Genomic DNA, 18581 nt, shown 5'->3' on the forward strand with positions numbered 1-18581 from the left:
TCCTTCTGAGAGGGCTTTCAATAGTCACTCCTCATGACTTTTTTGCATTGAACTTCTTCATGGAAAAGGGACCTTTTAGGTTTTCCTTGCTGCAGGATTAGTCAGTTAATGCCCAGTGGGCTACAGCTTGAAAGGGGGCAGATGTATGTGGTTAAAGCATGGTACTAAGATTGAAGAGCTGAATGTTTCTGTGGTATCACGTGGCTTTGGTGTGGTATGGGCTGTTGACCTTTCTATGCCTCCTTTGGATCATCGGTACTGTCAGCTCAACGGGGACATTGCTCATTTTATTACATTTCTTGGGTAATTGATGCCAAAACTGCAGTTTCTAGTCTGCCCTTCTGTCTCCTGAGAGAGTTGCTGGCCTCGTGGAGCTCTGGGTGGGTCCTTGGTGTTGTACATAGCGTCTGGTTAAGAAAGGGGTCGTGGGGGAACCTGGGCGCTCGGCTGCAGGAGGGCTCCGTGGGCATCGGTCCCCACAGGTATTGGTCCCTGAGATGTGCATCCGTGCAGAGCAATGTGCCTGCAGCTGAGAAGGAGCTCCACAGCTTTCACAGGGCTGTTGGCTGCTCTGAGTGCTGCCTCCGGCTCTGCATTTCAGTAGCACTTGGGGAAGATCACATCTCCCGTGGAGAACTGTTCCAGACAACCCTGCTTTAACATGGGGGTGGGACAAAATGATCTGCAGAGGTCCTTTCCAACCCCGACCATTCTGTGATCGACCCATTTTTGCCTATGGAGGCAGACAAGTCGCGTCTAATGAGTGAGTGTACTTGTTCCTGAAAGGGAACAGAGACTGCTCTTGTTCCCGTGAATTTATGGTATGTGCCCACCATGTGAGCGGGTTTTAAAGTTTGGGAAGCATGGACATTTTTGTTGTTCGGGAATACACTTGGTTACAGGAGCAGCCTTATGCTCTTCTGTGATCCATCCTGTAAAGGAAAGGCTAGGTCTCTGTGATAAAACACCTTCATCTGGATTCTGATGTTGCACTAATTTACAGTATGTAATACTCTGTTAGAGACCACATTACTCAGCCTTGCTGTGGCCCCTCAGGGAGAGCGGAGGAGAGGATGAGCACGTAATAAATGACTGCAGTAGGACTGAAGTGGAGCAAGTGGGATCAGAGCTGTCCCCATGCCTTCTGCAGTTTGTGGCATGCGTATGTCACCAGGCTGGATCCTGCTCTGTTCGTACCTATCTGTACCACAGTCTTCTTACTGTAAGAAAACCCGTCCTTTTTCAGTGTGGCTTTGAAAGATGCTGTTTTTCTTGCTGAATACCCAGGACTTAGCTGTAGTCTTCACAGAATGACTTTTGTATGGATGGTTTGATGTCAGTCTTGGCTATACTGTTATAAAAAACCTGTGATTTTATGAAGGCTGATGTTCATGGAAATAATACAAAATCTTATTTATTGTTAATGCACAAAACCCCATGCTGAAGATGAAAACTTGTCATACGAACCGCTCTTTAAATTATACCCACGTGGTGTTTGAAACATTCTGCTCAGCCCTTTTAATTAAAGATTAATTTCTATGAGGCAACTGCTTTGCATCCCTCCCCTCACCCCCCCTTTTCTTCCTTGGCTGTTTGCTTAAAGCACGTTTTCTCTGTTGGGAGGAATAACTGAATTCTGCTGCTCCTTTATCTCCCAAGTGTCCAGTGGTGTGTTATTTTCTGGAGAGAGCATATGCTGTAATATAGGTCTACTGTAGCAGGACTTCTGGTCCCTTTTCCTCAGGGAGCAGGAAAACCCAGTGGGTGTCATGCCCCGTTCCATGGGTAGATTCAATGATGGCTGGTTAAGGCATCACCCAAAAAGCTTTGGCTATTACATGACCTTCTTCCCTGCTTTTGCTGCTTGGTTTGGGGCCAGGAAGAACTAATGGCAACCTGAGGGTAGACCATCATAGTGTTGTAGTGCTCCTTTTGTGCCAAAAGCATCCCTCTCTTTGAGAAGCATTGCACTTTGTGGGTTTTTTTTCCCTTCTCATCTGTAACTGTAGGGTTGGTAGTGTTGTATGTTGTGGTGCCCCTCCAAGTGCTGACAGCAATGCTGTGGTGGGGTCCTTGCTGTCAGCGCTTGGAAAGCAATCAAAGGCAGGCAAATGTGTCTGGTCAGCTGAGCTCAGCGTAGCGTGAGGGCTCATTTGTGCCACCTAAATAAACAGCATTTTACCCAGTCAGCTTTGCTTTTCCTGCCCACTTTGAACAGCTAGGAACGATGTCTCCAAGAACAAAAAGGCAGCAGTGATGTGAAGAAATGAGTGACTTCTCTAATAGACAAGTGACCATCACAGATGGACCTGGTGGACACTGTTCATTGCTGCTGCCCATAACCTATGCAAGTGTCAAAGTCCTGTCTGTGATATTTTCCTGTCCTTTTTAATCCCTTAATACTTGTTTTCTTCTTAATGCCTTGGGAATGAATGGCATTAGTCACAGAATCAAGGTTCAAACAAGAAACTCTGAAAAGATAGAGACCATTTTCTCTTCTGAGCACTGTGCATGTACACTGACTGCTGCGGGAGTCAGGGAGCAAACTACCGTAATGAAAAAAATCCCTCTAATGAACCACCGTGTCCTCACAAACTGTTACAGGAGAATTTCAGTGTGTGTTCAGTTGTGTATTTGCAAGAACTGGATGGGCAAAGGGGACCATAAGTGGGATGGGTGTTCTTATACCAAAGGAGAGAGCCATCTCGTGTTTGCTGTTCGGAGAAATGGGATGCACCTTTATTACAGCAGCAAATTGAAAAGCTGTGGGTAGATGAGGTTTACCAGCTTGAAGAATGCCTCCTGGAATTCAGATACAGTCATGCCGGTAATAGAGCATTATAATTTGATAGCTCTTGGTTTTATTGAAGATCTGAATTTACAGCTAGTTATCAGATCATGGTGGTGTCCTGGTGGAGGCTGGTGGAGTGTACACCAGCGTTTCTGTGCTGCAGTGGCTTGTGTAGTGCGTTTGCAGAACAGTGCCGTGCACTTTTGTGTGCTGGTGCAGATGGAGCAACTTGGGTTGGAACTGCTGTTGCCTTTTAGCTGGAGATCTCCATCCCTCAGCAAGGAGCGATGACTTCTTAAATGAGCTACTGATGGTAAAATCTCAACCACTTTCTGAGTTTTGACCTCAGATGCGTCGTGTTGGGCATCATGCAGGTCTCTTCCCTCTTCTTGTGTGGCTGAACCTCTCAGCTTTGCTTGGTGTCCTTGCCACTTGTGTATTGGGGTTGTTTGACACAGCCTCTCACCCAGAGATGCCGTGAGGTGCTTTCTGAGGTGCAGCATCTGAACATGAGGGCCAGGATTGCACTTGAAGAGAGTCTGTGGTGGCTGTGCTTTGCATGGGGGTTGGACAAGTCCATCCTGACCTATACACTTGTGTGTTTAAAAAAGAAAAAAGTAAAAACACTGGTTTTGTCAGTGTATGAGTAACTCCAGGTGAACAGAGAAAGTCATGTTTTAACTCCGCTGCTTTCTGACCATCTCCACATCTGAGGTGGGTTACCAGATGACATACCCACCAGCAGGTCCAGGAAGTGCATGAATCAGATGACCAGGAGAACATCCCATTTCTGCACCATCAGTACCGCAGGATGTGATGCACATTCTCCTTGCCACCTGTTCACCTGTGGACGGTGGCCGGCCACTAGGAAGAAGAGAAGATCTCCACATCACGGCAAGTTCCGTGACCTTTTGCTAGGAGCACTGGCCAGCCACTGGCCCAGATTCAAGCCGCTGGTGTTTCCTGGGTAGAACTGGAGGTGGGAACAGCAGAGCTGACAGGGTATGCCGCATGCCTGCACTCAGCACAGATCATCCCAACCGCTCGCTTCTTAGCGTTTATTATTTTTAGATGAAGCAGAAGATGGGAATGTGCTGAGCTGGCTCCTAAGACCTGCCAAATAAAGAACATCTTTCAGGACTTATTTTAACCTCCAGTCCTGTCTCGACACAAGAGCAGTCTACCTGGAATTGATAAGTGATATTGCGTAGGGTTAGGTAGGCTTTTGGAACGTATCTGTGAGGTAGGGAAACTGTTTCATGACTGTTAGAGGAAATCTGTCAGGGCAAACATCAGGCTTAAAAAGTAAAGGAGGTGTTTTACACCCAAAAAATCTTTAAGTATGAGATTTTTAGTACTAGTACTAAGCAAGTCAAAGGTACTTGTCATCATTTAGGGAAAAATTATGGCAAATGGATTTACATTGGGGTTACTAATGCTTACATGTGCCTGGAAGGCACACAATCCTCTGGATGAGAAGAGCAGTGGAAAAAGCCAGAGTTCTGGTGCAAGGACAGGACCAACTACTGGCTCGTACATTCATGGGGTTGCTGGTTTTTTATTAATCTGCACTTCATCAATTTCATGGGTTAGACCCACGAGTTGTTTGGTGATGCTCTTCAGCTTTCCAAGACCTAGTGGTGCTTTGGGTTGGTCCTAGGTATCACCAAGCAGTGGGACCTTCCAGGGGACACACAGGCAGTGAGTGTTTGCTGCCTGCCCCCCTGTGCATGGCTGTGCCACAGTCCAACAGCAACTGCGGAGCAGTCTGTGACACGAGGAATGTGAGGCTTCCCAGCGAGCAGGGCTGGGCATGACGTGCACCTTCAAATATGCTCTTTTATTCTTGGCCCTTGCAGCCAGAAGATAAGCTCATGACTTATAGGGTAAAGACAAAGACCAGAAGCGCACCCTTGATTATCTTGTATGACATTGTTACTGTGATGAAGTACCTTACAAGGGCGTTATCACAGCATTTTGGTCCATTCTAAGGACAGCAACAGAGGACTGAGTAGGGATATGGCATTTTTAATAGTATAGTGAGCTTAATAGGGATAACTTTTTTCTCCCCAGACCAATAAGTTGCATTTACAGGTTTTCAAGACCTGTAAAATTAGTAGTAAATTTAACATGTCCAGAATAGAGGTAGATTTTCTGTGTAAAAATTCTGTGTATTTAATAAGCAAAGCATTTAGAAGTAGTGATCTTTGTAGCCATGGTGAACCAGGTACAGAAGAAAAGCTAGGTTTGTAGCAAGAGGTAATATCTTTTATTAGAACAGCTGGCAGAGCTGGAGAATCTGTGTGAGGTTTAGAGCATGCTGAGTCTTTTCCTCAGTTTGGAAAAAGACGATGGAAATATTTTAAGCAGACTGCTGACCGTGTTAGTCAGGATCTACATTGGTGTCCCAGGGTAGTGATTCAATTACGGTGGGAAAGGCTGGTGCTCCTCTATGCAGGATGGATGGGATTTATCTACCTCCACAAGCAGATCCGAGATCCTTGGGTCAGTGGGTGATGTGAAACCCACTGAGATCAATTGGAAGGCGTTACTAATCACTTGGGTTTGGGGAGAGAGCGTGGGCAGCCTTATTTATGTCCCTGTCTCACTGTTCCTGCAGAAGATAACTTGCAGGTGTCCCTGGGAGGGGGAGAGCTGGCTTAGCAGGCTTAGCTTTCTCCTTGGCCATCAGTGCTTTGCTTCCATGAGTGAATGTTTTCTGCCAGAAAAATGTTCCCAGCTATACTTTTTTTTTTTTCCGCTGGCTTTATGGAAACACTGTGCCTTTCTTCTCCTGGCATCCCAGCTGGTGCCTGCCTGTCCTGCGCATACCAAGTCCTCCCTTCGTCATTGATAGGGGCTGCTCAGATGCTCTTGGTCAAAACTGGTTTGCATTAGGCATAAAATAATGAATACGCTTTAATGCAGATTAAAAGTTTGTTTTCCATGGAGAGGTTTGACTTTGTTTTCATGTAGTTTCTTGGAAAGAGGGGTAGGGAGTGAGTGTCCCCGGTAGAAACCCAGAGCCCATAGGTGGCACTGCTCTGGGTCCCTCAGCTCACCGGGGGCGTGGGCACCTGGCCCCTAGGTCACTGCAGCACCTTGCCTGTGCCCCCATAGGGAAATATTCAGGATATTTTTAGTGAAATGTTCCAGGATTTAAATTTTAAATGAATCTGCAGGAAAGTTTTGTGTGGGCTTTTTTTTCTTTGTATTTACATTTGGATTTTTTAAAAGCCTTTTTTACTCAGTGCCAGCCTAGAATTGAGCATGGAAGCAAGGATATGCTTTTTAGCTGAATTTCCTGAAGAAATGAAGCTGCTGCAGCTTGCATGGCTGTCAGCAAGACTCCTTCTCTGTCTCCCAAGTCACGGAGGTTTCCAGCCTCCCCACCGATCCCAGCCAGATTTGACAAAAGAGTAGAAGTCTCCGATACATTCAGTTATAGCTGAATTCCCAAGGACAGGTAATCAGAATAAAGGAGAGGCCCTCAATGCTGCTGAGGAAACAGCTGCAAATACTACACTCAAATAGATTATTGAACATCAAAGAATTTATATTTATGAGTGACGGAAAATAGGTTTCATAAACTGTGATCCTTGTTTCTTTTTTACCTTTTTAAGGAACACAATCACTTATTTATAAAAGAAGCTTAAAGGACGTTGTGTGCACCACTTATTTAACGGCTTGTAGTGAGCCTTGATGGGAAAGTGACCTAGTTCAAGTCCCCAGAGGCTACTGCAATAAAAATGATTATGAATAAAAATACTTTTATCTCCATATGGCAGTTTCAGGCATTGCACACATACATTGTCTGCGACTGTTCTGTCCAGAAATGGTGAGCTTTCTCTTAAATAAATTTATCTAGCAAAGGCAGAGAGGAGGAGTTGCCATTATTAGTATTCTTCCCTGTGAACTGGCTGCAAAATCCTCAGTTGCTGGAAAGGGGAGGATGGGTTTTGTTCTGCAGACTGCCCTGGATAATGTGCTTTGGGGAGCTGAAATCCTCCGATGGAACAGAATCCATTTTGCAGGTGCAGAGCACTTTACTTTTTCCTTATAAGCCCAAGCAGAGATTTAATTGCTGCTCTTCACAAGTGCAAAACAAGAGAATGTAATAATTAGAGCTGTCAGGGTGTCCTTTCTTTTATGCTGATGCTGACATTAGTTGGTTTAAAGCCTATTTTTAACCTCTGCAGCGTTGTAGACTTCCTGTGTGTTTTCAGTCTGGTTTTATTTGTTTCAAACTTTGTAAATTTTAAGTAACCTAAACTGAAGGAGATGAGGAGAAAGAGGAAGGACTGGATGAAAATAGAAAGGAAAGAGGGAAAAAGGAATCAAATTAAATGAAAAATTTGTCGATACATTATGTCCACCTTACAGTGAGGGTTTTTTTCCCTTTTAATGAGCCTGCTAAATTCTCTCTAACGGGAAGCTAAAAAAATCTCAAAGCACAAAGCACTGAGTGCCTGATAAGATAAATATTGTGTTTAACATACCTTCAGACAATTCCATGGATACTGCATATAGCAAGAGGACAGTGTTTCTGCTTAAGTAGTCATGGTTTTAGCAAACTTCATCCGTGACCCGTCTGGAGGTTATCCCGATGAGCCAGCAACCATAATAGCACTGACCGAAACCTGGTAGGATGTGTTGTGCTCATTTTGTACTTTATATATTTTGTATATATGCACATATATGTGTGTGTTTACACATTGATGAGTATATACGTCTATATATACATAGTAAGTGTGGAGAGTGACCCACTGCTGCCCTGCAGCTTTACTGGGCATATGGGGAACTGCTGTTTGTTATTGGATACTGGAGAAGGCTAAGCTGGTGGAGAGGCATCTGTGCAGCATGTTGAGAAATTGACTGTGATGCAGCAAAGGGTTTCTCCTTATCCTGGACAGATAAAGCAGAAGGGCACATTGAAGGTGGGATGTAAGAAGAGGTCACAGTCCTTTGGGGCTGTTATGTATCTTCTTTAAACGGAGGAGAGGTGGAAGAATAGCAGGGCATTTGCGTGGTCTCATTGTAACTAAATTAGTGCCAGAATGGGATGCTCAAGTTGTCCTCACCACATAGCTTCACATACATGGCACATACCTTCTCTACCTGGCATTTAATTATATATTTTGAGCACCTGTCAGTGCTGTCAGCAGTACCTGGAAGCTGCAGGGAGAGGTAGAAGTGGTTGGCTGGTGGGGGACTCCTTTTGGACCCATCTGATGGTAGGGTGGACCCTGTCACATTGCTGGGTAGGCATGCAAATCTGGTGGCTGTAGCTGGAGAATACACGCAGAGGTGGTGGGAGTCTGCATTTTCATGCATGTTGGCCTACCGAGTGTTGCTGGAGAATAGAGAAGAAGGTGTTTGCTGCAGATTTATTGTAGTTTTTTTAGAGTTTCTTGGCATGGACAGCTCATTCTCCACCTGCCCTGATAGTTCCTCATGGATGGATTAGAGCGCTGTCGTGCCACTGCTCCTGGCACTTTTCTTGCGCAAAGTATTGTCATCCAAAATATGGATTTCTAATCCTAAAATTACAGCCTGCCCTTTCAAAACACAAAATCAGTTAGTTAATCTCCAAATAGTCCCCCAGCCTCTCGTTAATCACTTTGCACTATTAACGCTGTCAGCAAAGCCTTTATCCAGACGTTAAAGCGTGAATGTTAAATACACCTGCTGTTTTGCTAAGCCGGCTCTGAACCTGCAGACCCCAAAGATGGGATAGTGTTTTTATGAGCCCTTGAGGGAAGGCTGCCACCTTCATGTTCAGCGTGGAAGGAGGAAACGTGAGAGATGTGTTATTTGGGGGAAATGATGAAACTTTTTGTAGATGAAGTGAGCAGCGCTGGGCTCAGCGCTGCTGTGGGGAGTTGACTTCACCTTCTCCTTCCTCAAGCCTTCTTCTTCTGGTGTGTGCTGTTACACCTGGTGACCCTGACTTTCTATGTACATGGGGGAAAGGGAGACATTTGGTACTGAGAAGCACTGATGTAAAACTGACCTTTGAGCCAGCATTGAAAACTTCTTCCCATGGGGCTGGCCCAGCTGTAATTTGTATTTTGTAACCACAGTTACACCAGAGCCAGGCTGCCCCTGGTAATGAGCGCAGTTACTTGCCCGTCATGAGTGCTATATTTCTAGAAACTCTTGAGTTTTTCTTGGTTTTGTTACCAACTTTTTTTCTGAAAGAGCAAACTAGGACTGTGCTATTAAGATTACTGTGTTTTTTTTCCCTGCCCCAGTAGTCAGGAATCAAATGGACATTTCTGCAAGAACCAGAACTAATAAACCTGGTTTCCTTTGTATTTATCTCTCTTGGTTGATTGAGTACTTCCCTAATTAAATTAGGATTCTATTATGTCTGCTTATACCTATAGTCTCTCCCTCCCATTACTTTTCTGGCAGCATAGAGGTTGCTATAATTGACTGGAGAAAGGGGCCAACAGAATTAAAAGCTGTTGGAAATCAACATTGTGAATGGCTGCATCCCGCATCCTTTGCCACCCAGCTGCCTGTTTCCATGAAGTTGGTAGAAAATAATTGTCGTTGAGGCTACCTGATAGCATTAAAACTCACAAATACGCATGTATGCATGCACCCATGTGAGTCAGATCTCCGGGTCAGCTTGTTGCCGAGGAAGCTGGGATAAAACGGTAGAGGGATGGTGTCTTTTTAGTCCAAGCCAAGTAGTGAGGATTTTGAGTTGTGTGCTTTGCTTCAGTAGGCAAAGAGTACATACGGTCAGCACGTTAAAGTGTGGTTTGGCAGCTGTGAAATGGCACAGTGCTTTGTGCCCTTGCATTTTAGTAACACTGTATGTAAGGGAAATCAGCTTGCAAGGGAGCACTGGGGTTTATTTGTGTAAGCAAAGTGCCTGAGTGCTGGGATAAACCTTACTGCTTTGGAGCAGGTGGGAGGTGGTTGGGCCTGTGTGAAAGCAAAGATGCTTCTCTGGGAGTGCCACAGCGGAGACATTAATAAAAATAAATGGTGTCTCATAGCCTCCTGGAAAGCGCTTTGTTCGTAAGCCTCACTGCCCTCATCTTCCCCCGAGAAGGGGTGACACCCTCGGAGCTGGAGAGCCTCCTGGCTCTCTCCATGTTGGACCATATGGGGTCCTGATGTGTGTTTTGGGTCCTTACGTTGAGGAGCATTGCAAAGGTTTTTAGTAGAAGTGTGCCTGATAGGAGACTGTGGGGACTTTATCCTGAAATAGGACTGAGAAGGCAAGTTAATAGGTTGAAGGATGGTGTGAAATATTCCCCCATATGCTGCAAAAATCCTGGAATGATTGTGATTCTCGCTGGATATCAATCTTTAGTCTGAAATGCTGAGTCAGGCTTTGTGATTTAGAAAAGATGGAAAAATCGAGACCATGCATGGCAGACGCCCACGTGCATATAACGATCTGGCTTAAGAGACGGCAGCAATGCTCGGTTAACTTTTTTTTTAAAAAAAAAAAAAAAGAAAGGAAACACAGGGGTGTAGTGGCAACCTCAAGACTGCAGTAAAAAGTGAATTACCTGAGAAATGTGAATCTTTGCATTTGCCTGTGTGGTGAGACAGGGGAATTGCTTACTACTGGAGTGGCAGTACATCCGAATCCTACAAAAGTAATTGCATAAATAGGAAATGTTCTCAGCCCACTGTTTTGCCTTTTCTTAAAAGTATTTTTTATAGGATAGGATAATTTTGTAGACTTGTGTTTGTTCTTGTCTCATTAACTGAATTAAATGTACTGTTGCTTTTCTGAATTATTCTCTTTTATTGTGCATACCTTTTGTTTTAATTTATGTTGTGTCCAGGTTCTGTAATCGGAGAGGTGTGGGTGGGGGAAAGGAGGAATCCTCCTTTCCATCCCTGCACCTGCTCAAGACAAACAGCAGGATGAGTGGCTTTGACCAAGTCCTCTGGAATCCTTATTGGATGGATACCTTACCAGGTGGATACCTGGTAAGGTGTGTCAGATGGATACCTCACCAGGGATCCTTACCAGGACTGCAGTGGAAGAGGAAATGGGGAAAAAGTGGGGTGCGAGAAAGGCAGGAAAGCGGAAAGAGTGAAAATAAAGGGATGAGAGGAGGAAGGTAGTGAGGAGGCAGCGGAGGCTCACAGAGCTTTGAAAGCTGGAGACAAGCGGCTGTCAGAGAACATTGCAGGAAGCCTGAACTTGTATTTTTAGGGACATTTAGCTTTATACTTTACTGTAAATAATAGGTTTGGGGGAGGAGGAGAGAAATGACTGCTCTTCCTGCCACCTGCTCCACTCGGCTTTGTTTCACTTCTGTTTTCCTTGCTCCCAGCCTCAGCATTTTCAGAGCAAGGGGTGTGAGCATCCTCCCGCCCTGTCGCTCCAGGCGCTTATCTGCAGCACAGTGGAGCATTTGCAGGTGGCACGTGAGCCAGGGAGCCACCATGTACTGCATGGGGTGGGCTGGGACGCAGCCTGTCTCCTGGAAAACTAATTTGTTCAGTCAGTTGTTTAATAGTTATGTACCAAATTGACAGCCTCTTGACCCAGGACCAGGTTTTCTCTCTGTCAGAAGATCTTTCCTTTATGTTCCTAAGTCAGTGTTTGCATTTCAAGCAGCTCTCAGAGCAGAAAAGGAACGAACGTTTAATCCAGTTTGTATACAATTGTTCAGGAAGACAGGGTTCTTGTGGTTTTTGGAAGGACAGCTTGTAGTACTTTTGACCTGTTTAGTAAGCTGAAGAAGGAGAGATGGTTTCATATTTCCTCGAAGTTATTTCAAGCTGTCCAGGAGTTTCAAGGAAGACCAAGATCATCTTTTCTGTTGCCACATCGAGTGTTTTTCACTTCTTCTTTCTGACTTATTTTTTGGCAGAACTGGGACACATTTACATTAAATCACAACATTGTGCATTACTGATAGTTTTTTTTTGAAGCAAGTTTTAAGAATGCTCTTGAAAGACACTTCCTCCATCAGCACTTAAGACAGGACTATGAGGCTGACTTTCATTTATCATCAGCATAAGCCTTTTCAGGAGGGATGGGACCGTTATTTCAGGGCATGTCAAGAGGCTGCTACAGAGAGCTGGTCCTGAGCAGATGTAAGGAGCTCTTCCCAGTCTATGAGTGCTGCTGAAATATCTTAACAACTAACTTTTACAACTCCAAAACAACTCCTTGTCAGGCATTCCTGCATCATTCTGGTCAGCTCAGAGGCGACTGATCTCTTCAGGTGGATCTGCATCTACACGGAGACAGTTTATCCCGTGCATCATCGTTTATTTTCAGGGTAGGTTTCATTTGCTGAGACCCATTTCTTTCTGTTCTATCACATTAATGCATTGAGATCCTATGGAGAAAAGGAAAGTTATTGCAAATTTTAGGGGATGCACATGGGGTGGATAGGGACTTGATTTATTGAAATCTCTGGTGGTTCTTGATCTGAAAGATGGGAACAGCAGCCTTCAGGGAATATTTCATGTTATCTTGTTCAGGGATAGGAATTTGGAAATCTGGAGGAGGGAAACAAAATGTGAACACCTAAAAAAAAAAGAGAAGAAAGGAAATTGTAGCACAGGTACTTGATCCAGTCCAGAGATTTGTCTTTCAGAAGTTTTGACGAAGGCTCATTCTTTTGTCTGAAATTACTCATCTTCGTTCTTTGTTGAAAGCACTGGAGGCTCTCAGCTTGTAGGCAGTGCTGATGAGTTATGGCTTCTGCAGTTGTCTTCTGTGCATTCACTGGTGCTCCTGGTGTTGCCAATCTGTTCACTTCTTGGTTGCATCACTGCTGGAAGCATTAACCACAATTATTCACTTGTAATTAAATAGCCAGGATGAGTTTGTAACAGTGTTGTGGGCTCTCTGAAGCCAGCTGAGTTGGAAGCAACATCTAGAGAAGTTACATTAGGGTCAGCAAGGCGACCCAGGTGAAAGGCAGGAACAGTGGGCCAGAAAGGAGAGCATGAATTTAGGGAAATGTCTGTCCTAGGTATGTTTTTCCCAGGTAAAAGATTTCTCTCCACACTTCCATGTTTCATTTGTGCAAATTAGCTTAAGCAGCTTTAAAATCTTCAAATAACAGGAAAGGGAAAGAGGAGATTGAAAGGCCAGACTACTGAGTCCGAAGCCAAGTATTGAGAAGCTCTTACATCTATCCTGGGGGAACCTTGGAAGCTGTTTTGTGTAGGGGCAGTGATGCTGGTGCCATGAACCTCTGCCGGTGAAGAAACTTGCTACATCACCCACGCAGAACGCGGCCTGAAACTTTGCAGCGGTGTTAATCTAATCTGTGCTGACCTGAGAGCTGCCAGTGAGAGGAAGAGATGTGAAGACCCAGAGCTTGCTTGGTAGAGTGGCTCTTCTCTGCTCGACACTTATTTCCCCTTTGCTGTGGTCTTCATTTCCATCAGGAAACATTCGATTGAGAAGTCTTCCTCATGGTGTCTTGTCTCTTGAGGGTGGTGACCCAAGTGCTGACAAGTTGGATGCTGGGAGGGAACAAAAGTGATCTGTCATATTTGTTTTGTTGTCTGTCCTCCGCTGTCTAATCTTCCATTTCCTTACCATTAATTGAATGGCCAATGGCCTTTGGAGTTATGTTCGTCTTCTTTCCCGAACCCTGCACACTGTTTCTATATCATAAGTCTGATACTCAAATGGCACTCAAGCCTGGCTTTCTTGAAGCACAGCTCTGCCATACCTGTACCACAGCAGAAGTCTGTCTCCCTGACCAATTTCCTGAGCCAGACTTCATAAATTAAAAACATGTATTCCTGTTCAGCATGGACTCATCTTTGTGATACAAAGTTAGCCTCTTTCAGAGGAGTTGTTTCGTTCAAAGGGATCTGCATGCTCTTTTGTGATGTGAGGGAAGGAACATCTTACACTTTTCGTGAGGACCCAGGTTGTACAAGTGCACCCTGGAGAATGGCAAAAGAATGACCCAATGTAGAGACACATCCAGAGGGTTTAAGTTTGCAGCTGCCTTCTGCCTTTGCTGTAAATGTCCTCTGCTTCTCACAGCACTGTTTCTGGCTGAGCAGATGCAGCCCTGGCATTTCATTATCTTCTTGGAGGCTACCAGCTACCTTTGCCTACCTGAGAGTCCCATCGGAGGTTCACCTCTTGCAGAAGACATCACTGTGAGGAGCACCGGGACATACCATTTCTGCCTCATCTCGACTTCTTGTTCACATCATTACAGAAAGAACAACGGAAAAATGGGCCAGGCACATCTTGTAGCTCCCTCAGGGAAATGTGATGGCTGTGGGAATATTGGATATTCCTGCGGCCAGTGTGTCCTGCTGAGCTACGGCAGTGGGAGGGATGAAAAATACTAGGCAGTTTGACAAGTCAGTTTTCGCCTCTGAAGGCAAAGGCGCAGGTTAGGTTTATAATGGTATTTATTCAGAAAAATATGTGTTAATGGGCTTTATGTTACTTTTATGGGTATTTTTCTGACGGTTTTAAAGGCTGACAGCACAGTTCCGGTTATGGTTGTTTTTAAGGGCGTGCCAGTTTGGTTACAACTGAGGCAGTGGTTTAGTGCCTGAAGACCAAAGAGAGCGTGTGGAAAATTATCTGTTGTCTTGTGCCGGGTAACATGCAGAAGACAGCAGTAAAAATCCTGGTTGTGGGGAAGGACCCTGTAGACAAAGGTGCCCTGGATTACCCCTCCCTTAATCCCCCTCCAATGCTGCCCAGAAATTAGATGATAATAACTTGATTTTATCTTTTGCCCTTTGTTTTTAAGCAAACCTTCCCCTGATCTTCAGTAAATGCTGGCAGCTCACCATGTGCCATAAGGAAAAAGTGCTCTGCTGGCATTGCTGTCTGAGGCCAGGGCTGAAGCCTGCAGAAGCCTGAGTCATCTCATAAAGAAGATCAGCTTTTAGGTACAATTTCTAATGCACTTTTTAAGCAGCATTGTGGAAATGCTGTGTAGGAGCGTTTGAATTACAAATATAAAGAAATTGTGCTTTTTTTTTTTTTTTTTCCATAAGTCTGCTGGGAAAATGAAAGCCCTCTGATATAGAAAAGAAGTAATTAAGAATTTATAGAGTGCTATTGTTTGAAGGTGCAAATCAGAGCCCTAATGCAGAGTACGGCTGGCTGCATGAGGAACAATTCCTTTTATTCTCAAACATGCTTCTACGTTGAGGCAAGGCTTTGGATGCTTTTTGCAGTATAACATCAAGCTTTGCATCATCTTTCTGGGGTAGCTGCAGTATCATTATACCCCTTTTACTGGGGGGCAAAGATGAGCGGCGAAGAGCTCAGTCTCTCGTCTAAGGTTGAGTGCATTTGGGGGGAATCCAGGAATAGCACACAGCTGCTCAGCATGGCCTTGGCCCTGCTTTCTGGGAAATCAGCCTGTGCCGCACATCGCTGGCTGTCTTTTTTCTCCTTCCTTGGAGTTTGTGACTGCGCTCTGTACTTAAAAATTAATTTAATCAAGATTTTAATATAATGGGAATTTATATGTCCTGTTAAGTGTATCAAAACTTGCTCCCAGCTTTGGTGTTTGAAGGACTTGGGCAAATTGGCAGTTCTAAAGTTATTTTTTTTCCCCCCTGGAAAAATGCAGGAAAGTCTTTCCCCTTTCCTGTGCAGTGGTGGACTTTTACATACTGCCTTTGCCTGCTCTGTTAATGATGCCCAGAACCAGAATACCAAGGAGCAAAACCAGGCTGTGGGCTTGTCCTGCAGCCAGCTCTCACTGCTGGAAAAGATCTTGAATTTTTAATATGAATCTGCCTGTAATGTATCTGCAGGTTTTAGTGCTGATCCTGGTGGGAAAGGGTTAAAAGCCTGGGGGGGTGTGTGTGACGTGTTGCATGGTGACATGCTGTGGTTGTAGGGGATGGGCACATGGGTGGCCTGAACTGCCTTTAGGTAGAGGCAGGAAGCAGAAGTTCCAGAGGGTTGCTTATAAAGCAATATTTTATCATTTTGTTTCTCTCAGTACAGCTGAAATTGCAGGTTCGGGGTGTGATTCGATGCAGTTCCTTGCCTTGGGTCCTTGCTGACATCCCTACAGCATAGCGTGTTCTGTGTGAGCCTTGGATTAGCTGTGGCTGAGGTCTTACGCCAAGCCTTTCAGATTTCCACTAAGATCTTTATCCAGTCGAATAAAAGGCCATCACCCCCTGCCCATATGTGTTCTCCCTGCAAAGCTGCAGGCAGCCTCCGAGCTGCCCACGTTCCGGCAGGCACCCTGCCTGCAGGCAGCTTTTCAGGCTGCTTTGAGCTTTTTTTCTCTGCTTTGTTTCACTTTGGAAATAACAGTGAGTAAAATCCATAGCCTTCAGATGGTTCCTCTAAGCTGTACAGCATCGATTTGTGTCTATACATGTTATTTCTTGGTAAATAGGACCCTTAATGGCTAGATAGCCCTCCTGCGATGATAACCACATCGGGCAGCGGCTGCAGTGCCTGCAGTCCCTTAATTACCAAATAGCAATGTGCTGGGCTTGGTACCCTTGTCCCCAGGTGCCAAAAGTAGCAAGGACGTTTGGTCCTTCCTGGCCTCCTCCCACTCATTCCTGAGCCATATTGTTCCCGTACAATTCCTGGTACCGGCTTAACCTTCCCCTGCTAATCCCAAGTCCTCCTCCTTTCCTCCCTGCTTTCACATCTCTGGCTAAACATCCCTTTTGGCTGCGCTGCCCGCTGCAAGGCTGGGTGGGGGTTGTGTGCAGAGCTGGGAAGGTGTCTTTTGTCTTCAGAGGTCTTCTAGGGCTCCCTCCTTTCCTAGAGGAGTCCTCACACCCCAGTTTCTCCATTTTGCAGAGAAAGGAGGACCACTGGGTGCCCCTAGAGGAGGGTCCTCTACTGAGCAAGGGCAGCATGGTATTGGCCTGTAGCGTGGTGAGCTTCATTATGCAGATCTGTAGGGGAAGGCAGGGAAAGACAGAGATCTGCCTTATTTCTTAATAGGAAAGGTTTGCCTGGCCGGTGTAAAGATAGGAAATTCCTGCTTGAGAGGGAAGGCTTGGAAGCTGAGAAGCTATGAAAGCAATGCAGTTTATTCTGCTTATAAACTCTGATCATAACCCTTAAGGCTGGCGTAGAAGCTGAGCCACAGTTGGGTTGTTGAGCAGCAGAGTCAGAGTCTTTATCCCAGACAAAGCAGCAAATATTAAGATAAAAGGTCTACATGTTGTTTCTCTGACTCTCTTTTGCGATAAGCGGTTCTAAAAATCTGGTACCCAATAACGGACTTTCTGAAAGCAGCGGACAACATGAAAGTCTTGATGTAGCCCTTTACAGCCAAATTAGTATGTATATCAGATACTGTTGCTCTAGGCATGACTTGGTCTTTCCAATCAGTAGAATACAGGCACTGCGAAATGTTTATTGACTACTGACAGTAAGTGACTTGGAGTAGGGTAGGATGGACAGTAAGTTGTCAAGGCTGCTCAGGGCAGACAAAAACCCTGGAGGCAACTCAGGATAAAAGAGTGTGATGTCCATCTGCCTTCAAGTATGTAAGGTCGAAAATTGATATTTGAGCTGACGTAGATAGAAATGTGCGACATAAGGTCTGCAGTATCTTGAGTTACAAAGTCATTGAGCTTAGGGGTGCACCTCAGCCCTCCATAGCACTAGATGTGGGGTTACTTATCTCATTCTTATGCTTATTTCCCTAATGCTAAGACCTAAGTCATCTGGAGAGATACACATCAAAGCTTCTGGCAACTGTGGTGTTTTATCCTGAGCCTCATGAAATACAAGTACTTTTATCAGTTTCTGTTATTTCTACCACTTTGAGACAGGGACTCGGAGTCTTGTTTGCGAGTGATGAATGTATGGAGCCTGAATATTCGACTTGGCTCAGATGCCAGTCAGCCTTGCCATGTCGTCAGGAATCAAGGTGGTTAGACCTGAACAGATCCAAATGTGAGTGGGAATGGAGAGACTCAAGGAGCGAGGCAGTTGAGCAGTTGGAAGGATGGCTTGCTTAGAAATTGGTTCAAGGTACCAGACAAATGTCCTGGTTCCTGCTATGCAGGTTCAACCATTGCCAGCAGTGGGAGTAGACATCAGAAGTTCAGCTCAATTTTCTTCTGGATTTGGGGTGTTAGAGTTGGCGCACAGAAGAACTTGATGTGTTTGTGTTCAGGCCTCTTTCTGCAAGCTCAGAGATGTGGAGAAGGTGAGGGGTGAAAGAGGCAAGAGTCCTACTTAACTGCCTGGACTACAACCACTGGTGAAGTGTCTGATTGCCAGATCCAGAGATATACAAGGTGAGACCCCAGGAGCTCATCTTGTGTCACAAAGTGTGCAGAGAGACAGAGCTGTTGGGGGATGTGAGGCAGCATAGACCGCTATACTGTGCTGTGTGAGCTTAGATGAAAGAAGTGTTGCCCCGCAGTTATGTGGAGAAACAGGGGAATGGGAAAAACTTGGGCTGGGAAAGCAGGCTGGGCTGCTCAGTCAGCTTGGGTAATTCATGTGGATGTGGTCATCTTATGCCATTATCAATTCAATGAAATGCAGTGGAAGCCGTTGGTGGAAAACCTTCGACAGCCATGGCATTAAATTTCCAGGATCAAATGGTTGGGAAGTCACTGAGAAGAGATTTAGACTTCTGTCATACACAGTTTTCCTTACGTAGAGACAAAAAAAATTATAAAAATACCTTGATAGGCTTTAGCTAACAGATAGCTCAGTGTTACCTGGCTCCCCTGTGGCTGTCTTCTGCCACCAGTGCATCTGTCACTGCTGTCGAAGGGGATGCTGAGCACTTGGGTTCACGGGAGGTGGTTCTCCTCTCTGTTTGTTGGTTGAACAACCACCTTG

The 18581-nt window shown here is 45.1% G+C and overlaps 1 protein-coding gene across 7 annotated transcripts in view; it reads left to right on the forward strand.

Moving 5' to 3' along the window:
* TNIK (TRAF2 and NCK interacting kinase) overlaps positions 1 to 18581 on the forward strand; it is a 160292-nt gene that overhangs the window by 55793 nt on the left and 85918 nt on the right. The window contains exon 1 of one of the 7 annotated variants that reach the window (XM_054073957.1): positions 6760 to 6825. The exons of the other annotated variants lie outside the window; for them this stretch is intronic. Coding sequence (XP_053929932.1) covers positions 6775 to 6825 — 51 coding nt within the window. The 5' untranslated portion in view covers positions 6760 to 6774. Of the gene's footprint in view, positions 1 to 6759; positions 6826 to 18581 lie in introns of those variants that run through there. 7 annotated transcript variants of the gene reach the window in all.

Source organism: Cuculus canorus, chromosome 9, assembly GCF_017976375.1.
Source record: "Cuculus canorus isolate bCucCan1 chromosome 9, bCucCan1.pri, whole genome shotgun sequence".
Lineage (NCBI taxonomy): Eukaryota > Metazoa > Chordata > Aves > Cuculiformes > Cuculidae > Cuculus > Cuculus canorus.